This window comes from Cetorhinus maximus, unplaced genomic scaffold (assembly GCF_964194155.1).
Source record: "Cetorhinus maximus unplaced genomic scaffold, sCetMax3.hap1.1 HAP1_SCAFFOLD_761, whole genome shotgun sequence".
NCBI classification, from domain to species: Eukaryota; Metazoa; Chordata; class Chondrichthyes; order Lamniformes; family Cetorhinidae; genus Cetorhinus; species Cetorhinus maximus.
Window position 1 is genome coordinate 141,997 of NW_027596703.1, and position 13,056 is coordinate 155,052.

A 13,056-nucleotide genomic window follows, 5' to 3' on the forward strand; every position below is an offset into this window, starting at 1 on the left:
AATAAGATTAGAGAGCCAAATGCGTGGCTCAAAGACTGGTGTGGGAGAAGTGGGTTCCAGTTTGTCGGCAATGGCATCAGTACTGGGGAAAGTGGGGGCTGTACCATTGGGATGGTTTACACCTGAGCTGTGCTGGGACGAGTGTCCTCGCAAATCGCATAACTAGGGAAGTAGAGAGGGCTTTAAACTAAACAAGAGGGGTGAGAGATCAAGCTTGGGTAGAGGTAGAAATTCATGGTGTAGAATCAAGACAGGAGAGCAAAATGGTAAAATGAGAAATGAGGGTCAGAGAATGGCAGGAAGGGACAGAGAGAAAAAAAACCTAAGAATATATCAACAGTCAAGACTAAATGTTACAAAGGTAACAAAAAGACAAAACTGAAGGCACTCTATCTGAATACACGTAGCATTCATAACAAAGTAAATGAATTGATGGCCCACATTGAAGTAAATAAATACAATCTGATAGCAATTACAGAGACGTGGCTGCAGGACGACAATGATTAGGTCCTTAATATTGAAGGGTACATGACATTCAAGAAGAATAGGAAGCTAGTAAAGGTAGCACTGTTAATCAAAGAAGGCATTGGTGCAATAGTTAGAGATGACCTTGGTTCAGGAGATCAGGATGTCGAACCGGTTTAGGTGGAGATGAGGAATAGGAGGGGCAAAAAGTCATTAGTGGGAGTGTTCTACAGGCTCCCTAATAGTAGCTACAGTATAGGACAAAGTATTCAAGAGAAAATATTGTGTGCTTGTGATAAAGGGATGGCAATAATCATGGGTGATTTTAATCTACACATAAACTGGAAAAATCAGGTTGGCAGTAGTAGCCTGGATAAGGAGTTCTTAGAATGCTTTCGAGATAGTTTCTTAGAGCAGCATGTTCTGGAGCCAACCAGAGAGCAGGTTACATTAGATTTAGGACTGTGTAACGTGACAGGATTTATTAATTACCTCAGAGTAAAGGCACCCCCTAGCTAGCAGCAACCACAATATGATTGAATTTGACATCCATTTTGAAAGGGAGAAGAGCGGGTCTGAGACTAGTATCTTAAACTTAAATAAGGGCAACGATGTGGGGATGAAAGCTGAGCTAGCTGAAGTGAACTGGGTTAGAGGATAGATCAATAGAGAAGCTGTGGCAGATATTTAAGGGAATATTTCAGACTATTCAGAATACGTCCATGCTATAAACAAAAATTCTAAGGGGAGGACCCACCATCCGTGGTTAACTAAAGACGTTAAGGAACACCTCAAACTTTAGGAAAAAGCAGACAACTCCGCAAAGATGAGTGGCAGGGCAGATGATTGGACAGAATATAAAGAATGGCAGAGAATGACTTAAAGGTTAATCAGGAGACAGAAGTCAGTGTTTGAGAAGAAGCCTAGCTAGAAATGTAAAAACGGATAGCAAGAGTTTCTACAGGTATTTAAAAAGGGAAAGAGTAAATAAATGAGTGTTCATCCTCTAGAGAGTGACAGTGGGGAGATAATAGTAGATAATAAGTAAATGGCAAAAGAAATGAACAAATATTTTGCTTCTGTGTTCACTATAGAGGATACAAAAAACATTTCAGCAATAGCCGCAAATCAGTAGGTGAATGGGAGAAAGGATCTTGGTGAAATTGAAATCACTAGGGAAATGGTACTGAAGAAATTGATGGAATTGTGGGCTGGCAAGTCTCTGGGTCCCGATGGACTACATCCTAGGGTCTTAAAAGAGGTGACTAATGAGGTAGTTGATGCGCTGGTGTTAATTTTCCAAAATTCACTAGATTCTGGAAAGGTTCCATCAGGTTGGAAAGTAGAAAATATAACCCCTCTATTCATGAAGGGAGGGAGGCAGAAAACAGAAAACTAAAGGCCAGTTATCTTGACGTCTGTCGTGGGGAAGTTATTAGAATCAATCATTAAGGAGGTTATAGCTGGGCACTTAGAAGAGCTCAAGGCAATAGGGAAGAGTCAGCACAGTTTTGTGAAAGGAAAATCATGTTTAACTGATCTATTGGTGTTTTTGAAGGAGTAAGATGCGCAGTGGATAAAGGGGAGCCTGTAGACATACTGTACTTGGATTTCCAGAAGACATTTGGTAAGGCGACACATCAAAGATTATTACAGAAAATAAAAGTGTGTGGTGTAGGGGGTAACATATCAACATGGATAGAAGGTTGGCTGGCAAGCAGAAAGCAGAGAGTATGCATAAATGGGTCTTTTTCTGATTGGCAGGATGTGACGAGTAAAGTCCCACAGGGGCCACTGTACTGGGGCCTCAACTTTTTACGATTTACATCAATGACTTAGATGAGGGGAGTGAAGACATGGTAGCTAAATTTGCAGATGACACAAAGATAGGTAGGAAAGTATGTTGTGAAGAGGACATGAGGAGGTTGCAGATGGATATAGATAGGTTGAGTGAGTGGGCAAAGATCTGGCAAATGGAGTTTCATGTGGGAAAATGTGAAGTTGTTCACTTTGGCAGGAAGAACAAAAAAGCTGAGTATTACTTAAATGGAGAACGGCTGCATAATTCTGAGGTGCAGAGGGATCTAGATGTTCTAGTACATGAGTCACAAAAGTTAATATACAGGTACAGCAAGTAATTAAGAAGACTAATGGAATGCTAACCTTTATTATGAGAGGGATTGAACATAAAAGTAAGGATGTTATGCTTCAGTTATACAGGGAATTGGTGAGACCACACCTTGAATACTGTGTGAAGTTTCGGTCTCCTTATAAAGGAAGGATGTAAATGCATTGGAGGCGGTTCAAAGCAGGCTTACTAGATTGATACCTGGAATGAGTGCGTTGTCTTATGAGAAAAGGTTGGACAGACTGGGCTTCTTTCCTCTGGAGATTAAAAGAGTGAGGGGTGATTTGATTGAAGTATATAAGATCCTGAACGGCCTTGACAAGGTGGACGTCGAAAGGATGTTTCCTTGTGTGGGCGAGTCCAGGACTAAGGGTCACTGTTTTAAAATTAGGGGTCGCCCTTTTAGAACAGAGATGGGGAGAATATTTTTCTCTCAGAGGGTTGTGCAACTTTGGAACTCTGTCTCAGAAGGTGGTGGAGGTGGGGTCATTGAATATTTTTAAGGCAGAGGTAGATAGATTCTTGTTCGGCAAGGGAATCAAAGGTTATCAGGGTTAGCTGGAAATGTGGAAATCAAAACACAAGAAGATCAGCCATGATCTTATTGAATGGCGGAGCAGGCTCAAGGAGCCCAATGGTCTACTCCTGTTCCTATTTCTTATGTGTTCACGAAAGTTGATATATAAATGCAAGTCTTTGTTTCTTCGGGAAACGTTATGCTTCCTGTTGGAGACTGACCAATATATTATGTACAGGACTCTTACTGTAGGGTCCTGAATGTTTCAGTGAATAGGAACACACCATGCTGACAAATCAGATAGTTTGGGTTTAACAAAAAGGAATTGAATTTATTGTGAGTCATAAATCGCTACAGAAGATTGATAAAACAGCATACAAATAACAACACAATACTTAGCTTACACCAAACTTTGAATCAACCAAACTAATAAAGCATTTGAAAATGACTCAAGTTCTTTCCCAGACTACTAAATGAATCTTGGAAGAGTGTAAAATGAACATATCACACTGTTATTACATCGAGGTATGATGGGCTGAGGGGACTTAGCCGACTCCCTCACCATGCTCAGGATAGTAGTCCTCCCAGACAGGAGAGTATAAACATTACCCATGGTATTAGTCAAACAGAGGATCTGTCTCTAATTCAAATCTCCAACTAAAGCAGAGTCTGATTCTACTCCTGAGAGCTGGCTCACTTTACTAACACACACACTCACATCAGGGGAAACTCTCTCAGAATACTACAGACAGAACTTTCTTTAAAATCCCTGTACTTTAGTCTGGCTCCAAATTCTGATGGTCAGAAATGACACTGAACTTTAGTGACACAGGATGAAGCTCTTTTCCATCATACAAACCCACCAATGGTTACAGAGATTCAGGGTCATATGGGTCCATGGACCAATCAGTTTACATTTCTGGAAGACACTTCTCCCCCAGGTGAGTTGGACAGCGCTTTCTAATTCCCAACTCTCTGATGTTGGCCCTTCATTCACCACAATGCTTCTGTAGCCGTCAATCTGGTTTAACCACTCCCTCATATCCACCTTCTACATCCTTATTTCCAAAATCTGTGGATGAGGGAATCCTCTCAGAGACACAGTAACAGCTGTGTACAAGCAGGAGCTTCTATGCATATTGATGTCTTCTTCTGGTGACACTTGGTCATCTGGTTAAAGTTTAAATTGGTCTTCTTGAAGTGATTGGACTGATGGTGGGAGAGGTTTGAGACAGACTCTGCTGAAATATACAGTGCTTTGGAATGACAGCTCCCCTGTGTGAGCACTGGAGGGTAAACAACACAAACAACTCTCAGTGTAATGGAAGCAGGTGACCGGCGCCAAGTCCATGTGGAGACATTAGTGTATGGCGAGAGAGGAGGAGTAGGTGAAACAATCCTGGAACAAGTCACACTGAAAGGGTTTGTCTCCCACGTGGGTTCACTGATGTTCCAGGAGGTCCAACGACTGTGTGAAGACTTCATTACAGAACTCACACTGATAGGGTTTATCCTGTGTGAGTGTGTTGATGGACCAGGAGATACACTGACTGTGTGAAAGCCTTGCCACACACCTCACACCTGAATGGTTTCTCACTGGTGTAGATCCGCTGGTGTTTCAGGAGGTCAGAGGAGTGGGTGAAAGCTTTGTCACAAACAGCACACCTGAAGGGTTTCTCGCGTGTGAATTCGCTGGTGTTACAGGAGGTTTGATGAGTTTCTCAAGGTTTTGTCACACACTTTGCATGTGGACGGTTTCTCTCCAGTGTGAATGCGTCAGTCATACATCAGACCAGATGATTGTGCAAAGCTCTTCTTAAACACCTCACACTTGAACGGCTTCCCCCAGTGTGAATGCTTCGGTGTTTCACAAGTGTCACTCACAGTGCAATGGCTCAGTCACGCACCTCACTTGGCTTATTCACTGTGTGAATGCGACGGTGATCCAACATGCCCCATAGTTGTTCAAAGTCCTTATTACACACCTCACACGTGAATCTTTTCTTCTCCCCTGTGTGAATGCGCCGGTGACTCACCAGACCTGATAATTGCGCAAATCCCTTATTACATACCTCACATTTGAATGGCTTCTCCCCAGTGTGAAGATGTTGGTGTTCACGGAGAGTCGATGACCGTGAGAATGATTTATTACACACTTCACAGGTAAATGGTTTCTCCCCAGTGTGAGTGCGTTGGTGTGCACGAAAGTGAGATGAGCGCGAGAATGATTTGTTGCACACCTCACACTTGAACGGTTTCTCCCCTGTGTGAATACGTCGGTGTTGCGCGAGGGCTGATGACTGTGTGAAGGCACGGTCACACAACTCACATCTGAAGGGATTTTCCCCAGTGTGGGTGCTCTGGTGTATCAGGAACCTCGTGGATGTTGGGAAAGCTTTATCACAAACCTCACACTTAAAGGGTTTCTCACCAGTGTGGATTGTCTGATGGACCTGGAGGTTCGATAACTGTGTGAAATCTTTGTCACACACGTCACACCTGAACAGCTTCTCCCCTGTGTGAATGCGTTTGTGTCTATGGAGATGCGATGACTGCGAGAATGATTTGTCACACACTTCGCACGTGAATGGTTTCTCTCCAGTGTGAGTGCGTTGGTGAATACGAAAGTGCGATGAGCATGAAAATGATTTGTCACACAAATCACACTTGAACGGCTTCTCTTCCATGTAGCTGTCCTTGTATTACAGCTGGTAAAACTGAGCCTGTGGAGGCCTCCTCACTCACTTCACCCTTGAACAGCCTCTCACCTGTAGGAATGAGTCAGTGATTCATGAGACTCGATGAATGATTGAAGCTCTCACCACACTTGGAGCCACTCACACTTCTCCCCAGCCTCACCCTGACCGATCGCCCACAGCTGAACCTTCGGAAAGGTTGGTTCTGATGGAAGGTTCCACACCACTGACCAGTTTCAGATCTGATGATATGTCAAAACTCCCCTGACCCGACCGATTTCCAGATGATGGTTTCACTGCCCAACCTTCTCTGTGTTGAGCAATGCTGTGAAGAGACTGGATGGCTTCCCACAGTTGTGCAATTGTTCCTTGGGTGATGGTCAGGATCTATCTGCGGTGTCTATCCTGTCTGTGTTCTCTGGTGTAGTACGGTGCGATCCTTCTGTAAAACAGGAAAAGGAAACATGATTTCCTCCAACTCCCTCTCCTCCTTTGCTGAAGTGGCTGACTCCTCAGTTAGAGACTGTTCCACAGTGAGTGCCAGTCTGCTATTCTCCCGTGTGGGGGAATCAGATGCAAGTCCTTTCTTTTTCCTCACTTGACTGTCACACACCCTCTGTTGCCAGCAGGGACACTGGATAGTGACCAGGAGCAGACAATGTGGCTACTTTCTTTCCTCTGCCCAGATGCCCATCTTCCCAGGCACCGTGAGGACAATGGAAAAGACAGTCGGGCGGAGTGTAAAATGGGCTCTCAATTCACTATGTACTCATGTCACATGTCACTGAATCGTATCAATCTGGAAACATCCCAGCCTCCTCCGTCACCATCTCTGGGTATGTCCCATCCCACTGGCAGGTGGGGAAGTCTCAATATTGACTCCATGGAGTCTCATGGCTTCGGGTCAAACAAGTTCAAGAAAAACTACTTCTCCTCCCATGAGTTCACCATGTTAATCATCATTAGGGAAGTAGACTAAGGACAGATCACAAAACTGGGTATCCATGAGGTGCAGTGAGCCATCAGCAGCAGCAGCATTGTATTCCACCACAATCTCACAGCCCGGCACAGCCCTCATTCCATGATTACCATGAAACCAGTAAATAGACATGTCAGGAGCAGCACTGGGTATACTTTAGAGTCCAGGTTTGAACTAGTTAGCGTACTACAGAGGGTTACATTCAGGCTAAACACCAAGGGGGTAGCAGGATTGAACAGAGCTAAATAGCCTCACGTTCAGCGGATCAGAGCAAAGCTCTGTCATCCTACCACATCTTGTCCAGAATTGTGGACAAGCTGTCAAGTAAAGGAGAAGGTGCTCAGGTCGGCAGAAAAGTGAGAAATGGAATTCAACCCGGAGAACTGTGAGGTCAAACAAGGCAAAGCAATACACAATTAATGAGAGGGTACTGAGAGGTGTAGAGGAAGTGAAGACCCTTGGAGTGAATGTACACAGATACCTGAAGGTATCAGAACAGGTTGTTAAGGTGGTTAAAGCGGCATATGGAATCCTTTCATTTATTAGCCAATGCATAGAACATAACAGCAGGGAGATTATGTTGGAACTGTATAAATCATTAGTTAGGCCATAACTTGAGTACAAAGAAAGAACAAAGAAAAGTACAGCACAGGAACAGGCCCTTCGGCCCTCCAAGCCTGCGCCGATCATATTGCCTGACAAACTAAAAATACTGTGTGCAGTTCTGGTCACCGAACTACAGAAAGGATATAATTGCACTAGGAGGGTACAGGGGAGATTTACGAGGATGTTGACTGGAAAATTGCAGCTATGAAGAAAGATTGGAATGGCTGGTGTTGTTCTGGGAACAGAGGAGCCTGAGGGGAGATTTCATTGAGATGCACAAAATCGTGAGGGGCCTGGATAGAGTGGATGGGAAGGGCTTAGTTACTTTAGCAGAGAGGTCAGTGACTAGGGGGCATAGATTTAAAGTGATTAGTAGAAAGATTAGAGGAGAGATGAGGAAATATTTTTTCACCCAGAGGGTCGTATTTGCCTGGAACTCACTGCCTGAAAGGGAAGTAAGGCAGAAGCTCAAATAATTTAAAAGGTGTCTGGAAATGCACTTCAAGTGCGGTAACCTGCAGGGCTACAGACCAAATGCTAGAAAGTGGGATTAGGCTGGGTGGCCTGTTTCTTGGCTGGCACAGACACAGTGGGACAAGTCGCCTCTTTTGTGCCATAAACTTTCTATGATGCTATTCTATGAATTGTTGGCAAGCAGTAAAGTAACAGGAGACTGTGGCTCCATGAACACCTCCATTCTCAACCATGTTGGAGCCCAACACACGAGTGTAAGACTCAAGGTTAAAGAATCTTTAGCTAAAAATAGTGAGTGGATGATCAAACCTGGCCTCCTCCTGAGGTACTGGGTGAACTCCCCTCCAGATCACTCAAACCCTCCCCACTGTCGAGGAGGCTTAAGTCAGGAGTGTGTTGTAAATGTGAAGTTTATAAGATTGTTACGTTTTAAACCGTCTTTGTAGTTTAAGGTAAAACAGAATACCTTGGAAAGGGCAGTTAGCAGGAAGTTGTACAACTCTGCCCGGCAACAGGCCAGGGGCTTGGTTACCATGGGAACAGATTGAGATTTGCTGCACAAGCTGCAAAGTGATCACATCTGAAAGTAAAGCAAGAGCAGCTGGGGCTGACTGGACAGATTTGGGACAAAAAGAGAGAGAGAAATAGAGAGATAGGTCTCACAGAGAGACCAAGCGCTGCAGCCAGGGTGGTCAGCAGAGGGGAGAGGGTGTCCTTCCTGTGGCTGTCAGACAGAATTCAGGAGGGAACACGATCTGTGGTTGAGGACAGGCATCCCGTGGCAATCTAAAGACTCTGGAAGATTCGTCCTGGTGTAGCCGGGGAAGGAATCGCTCGAGGGGGCCTCGGTGTTGGCAGTCAGTTCAGAGCTTCTCTGGAAACCTGGAGAAGCACCTTTTGACCGTCACTCAAAGTTACAATTCAGTAAAAGAGGGAGAAGTGAACCCAGTGGAAGCTGAGAGTGATGTTGGAGTAGTTCCTGTAAAAACTGTGATTCTGCACTTAGCCGGGTGTAAAGTATAACCGTGGTGTGGGGTGTTCAGTCAGGTTAAAAGTTAAAGGAGAGATAATGTACTATAGTTTAGTGAGTTAGTTGTCTGCGATGCATTCGTTAGGCAATACTGCTTTCAGTTGGTTTGTTAGGGTAAAAGTCTGAAAATTCAAAATCTTCTCACGGGAAGATTTTGGTCACTGGGAATTTAAATCTCTTTGAAAAGTTTTGGACCTCTATGGGGATAATATCATCCCCCAACACCACAAAAAACAGATTATCTAGTCATTGTTGCGTTGCTGTTTGTGGGAGCTTGCTGTGCACACATTGGCTGCCACATTTCCTATTTTACAGCAGTGACCACAATTCAAAAGTACTTTATTGGCTGTACTGAGCTTTGGGACATCTGGTGGTCATGAAAGGTTCTGCATAAATGTAGTTTTTTCTGAGGAGGTTGCAGAGATAGGGTGGTGGGAGGTCTTGGGAGGATTTTGAGGTAAAGAGGAGTACCATGTACCTTTCAGAGAATGCAAGTGGACTAACCATGTGACAGTACTGACCAGTCAGTGTACGACGCAGGCTACTGGTTAACTGCAAGTCTAGAGCTGGAGGTGGTTGTGGGAGCACGCAAGGATTTAGTGCTCTGCCTTCTGTTTCAGCAAACAATCAGTTTGTTCTGAAGATAAAAGCAAAAAACTGCGGATGCTGGAAATCCAAAACAAAAACAAAAATACCTGGAAAAACTCAGCAGGTCTGGCAGCATCTGCGGAGAGGAACACAGTTAACGTTTCGAGTCCGCATGACCCTTCAACAGAACTAAGTAAAAATAGAAGAGAGGTGAAATATAAGCTGGTTTAAGGGGGGTGGGACAAGTAGAGCTGGATAGAGGGCCAGTGATAGGTGGAGATTGCCAAAAGATGTCACAGACAAAAGGACAAAGAGGTGTTGAAGGTGGTGATATTATCTAAGGAATGTGCTAATTAAGGGTAGAAAGCAGGACAAGCAAGGTACAGATAGCCCTAGTGGGGGTGGGGTGAAGGAATCAAAAAAGGCTAAAAGGTAGAGATAAAAACAATAGATGGAAATACATTTAAAAATAATGGAAGTAGGTGAGAAAAGAAAAATCTATATAAATTATTGGGAAAAAAAAGGGGGGGGGAATTGGAAAGGGGGTGGGGATGGAGGAGAGAGTTCATGATCTAAAATTGTTGAACTCAATATTCTGTCCGGAAGGCTGTAAAGTGCCTAGTCAGAAGATGAGGTGCTGTTCCTCCAGTTTGTGTTGAGCTTCACTGGAACAATGCAGCCAGCCAAGTTTGGACATGTGGGCATGAGAGCAGGGTGGAGTGTTGAAATGGCAAGCGACAGGGAGGTCTGGGTAATACTTGCGGACAGACCGAAGGTGTTCTGCAAAGCGGTCACCCAGTCTGCGTTTGGTCTCTCCAATGTAGAGGAAACCGCATTGGGAGCAACGAATGCAGTAGACTAAATTGAGGGAAGTGCAAGTGAAATGCTGCTTCACTTGAAAGGAGTATTTGGGTCCTTGGATGGTGAGGAGAGGGGAAGTAAAGGGGCAGGTGTTGTACCTTCTGCGGTTGCATGGGAAGGTGCCGTGGGAGGGGGTTGAGGTGTAGGGGTTGATGGAGGAGTGGACCAGGGTGTCCCGGAGGGAACGATCCCTGCGGAATGCTGCCAGGGTGGGTGAAGGGAAGATGTGTTTGGTGGTGGCATCATGCTGGAGTTGGCAGAAATGGTGGAGGATGATCCTTTGAATGCGGAGGCTGGTGGGGTGATAAGTGAGGACAAGGGGGACCCTATCATGTTTCTGGGAGGGAGAAGAAGGTGTAAGGGCGGATGCGCGGGAGATGGGCCGGACACGGTTGAGGGCCCTGTCAACCACCGTGGGTGGAAAGCCTCGGTTCAGGAAGAAGGTGGACATATCAGAGGAACTGTTTTTGAAAGTGGCATCATCAGAACAGATGCGACGGAGGCGAAGGAACTGAGAGAATGGGATGGAGTCCTTACAGGAAGCAGGGTGTGAGGAGCTGTAGTCGAGGTAGCTGTGGGAATCGGTAGGCTTGTAATGGATATTGGTGGACAGTCTATCATCAGAAATTGAGACAGAGAGGTCAAGGAAGGGAAGGGAAGTGTCAGAGATGGACCATGTGAAAATGATGGAGGGGTGGAAATTGGAAGCAAGATTAATAAATTTTTCCAGGTCCAGACGAGAGCATGAAGCAGCACCAAAGCAATCATCGATGTACCAAAGAAAGAGTTGTGGGAGGGGGCCGGAGTAGGACTGGAACAAGGAATGTTCCACATACCCCATAAAGAGACAGGCATAGCTGGGGCCCATGCGGGTACCCATAGCCACACCTTTTATTTGGAGGAAGAGAGAGGAGTTTAAGGAGAAATTGTTCAGTGTGAGAACAAGTTCAGCCAGATGGAGGAGAGTAGTGGTGGATGGGGATTGTTCGGGCATCTATTCGAGGAAGAAGCAGAGAGCCATCAGACCATCCCAGTGGGGGATGGAGGTGTAGAGGGATCGGATGTCCAGTTTGTTCTTATGTGGGTCTCTTTCCGTTATTGATAGTGAGCATCAACTAACAACTGCATATGAAGACGCGAAATCCAAGTTTACTCGGCTAGTGAACTCACAGACTTAAGACATAAAATTGGCACCGAGGATAAAAAATTGCAAGATCCCTGAGTGAGAATCCACAAGGCGGGTGAGCAAAACATTAGAAAGAGAATCTGTACTTTTGTTGTCAAATAGACAGCAATCAGAGCAGAAAGCAGTACTGCAGTTTTAAATTTAAACAAAAAAAAGGGCAGGACTGGACCAGGAGGCCAGTGGGTTTCCCGAAGTGAAGGGCGTCCAACATCAAAAGAGCCTGCGGAGTAAAAGGGGAAAACTCTGCAGAATCTCCCAGGAAAGGGAGAAGGAATCACTGTTTTATTCTGCACTGGAACGAAGTTTCACAAAGAGAAAAGAGAAGACGATGCATGATCACCTGGATCCCACCAAAACTCGAAAAGCATGGGAAACACAAACCCAGCACAGAGAAGCTGACAGCTGCAGAGACAGCCCGAGTTCATAAAAAAGGTGGCTGCTTTTAAAGCTGCAATACATTTAAAGTGGTGCATACGAGAAAAATGGCCACAGACAGAAAATTATAAGAGACCCCAGGGAGGACAACTCTGCAGAAGGCAAAACACAAATTGATCGCCGGCAGTCAAGAAAGCCGCGGTAAGCCAAACACCTGAATTCGTCATTAACTGGGAAGCCATTGGAAGGGCAGCCCCTTGCAGTCGTTCATGATGCCGCAGTTCAGGTGTGTAGATCCATTCGACCTCATTTCAGATGACTGGTCTCAGTATGTCGAATACCGAGCATTCTTTTTTACCACTAATGACATCGCGGGGGAGGAAAAGAACAGGGCGATTCTTTTGTCCACATGCGGGAGAAAACGGACGGGCTGATCCGCAGCCTCACAACACCTAACACCGCCGACTCGATGAGTTAATAAAAATTATACAAAACCACCTGAGACCAAAGCCCTGAGTTACCATGCAGCGCTTCAAGTTCAATTCAAGGAATAGTCCTCCAGAGGAGACAATAGCTAACTACGTTGCCGTTTTAAAGGCATTAACTGAACATTGTGAATTCGGAACGTCCATTAGTGATATGTCGAGAGACAGACTAATATGCGGGATTGGAAATAACACTATTCAAAGGCATTTGCTAACTGGAGCTAATCCAGACTTCAGTAAGGTATTAGAATTAGCCACAGCCATGGAGAGTGCTGTTAGAAATTTGGAAGCTATAAGAGATGCACAAAATGGCGCGAAAACATCGGACCCCACAGAAAGGCGGGAAACACCCCCTATGTACAGATCAGTAAAAAACAGCAGTACCACAGTGAAAAGCCACCAAATGAATGAGAGAAATGCATCCAGGCATCCAGTGGGCAATCGACAATTCAAACAAGTTAAAAGCTTTTTCTGCCACCGCTATAGTCACATAAGGCGGCACTGCAGAGAAAGACTGAGACAGCATTTTAACGACAAAGGGAGAAATCTTGACATGTGTCTCATGGAAGAACCAGAAAAAATAGAATCAGACACCCATTCATTATATAACCTGAAAGTGGGTAGAACCGAGCCAACCCAAGTGATCATTAAAGTCAATGGACAACC

At 45.0% G+C, this 13,056-nt stretch overlaps 1 protein-coding gene across 1 annotated transcript; it reads right to left on the reverse strand.

Moving 5' to 3' along the window:
* Nucleotides 1-3,420: 3,420 nt before the first annotated feature.
* On the reverse strand, nucleotides 3,421-6,507 carry LOC144674712 (uncharacterized). The gene has a single exon (XM_078535936.1). The coding sequence runs from the start codon at nucleotides 5,795-5,797 to the stop codon at nucleotides 5,006-5,008; it is 792 nt and encodes a 263-aa protein (XP_078392062.1). The 5' UTR covers nucleotides 5,798-6,507; the 3' UTR covers nucleotides 3,421-5,005.
* Between the last annotated feature and the right edge of the window lie 6,549 nt (nucleotides 6,508-13,056).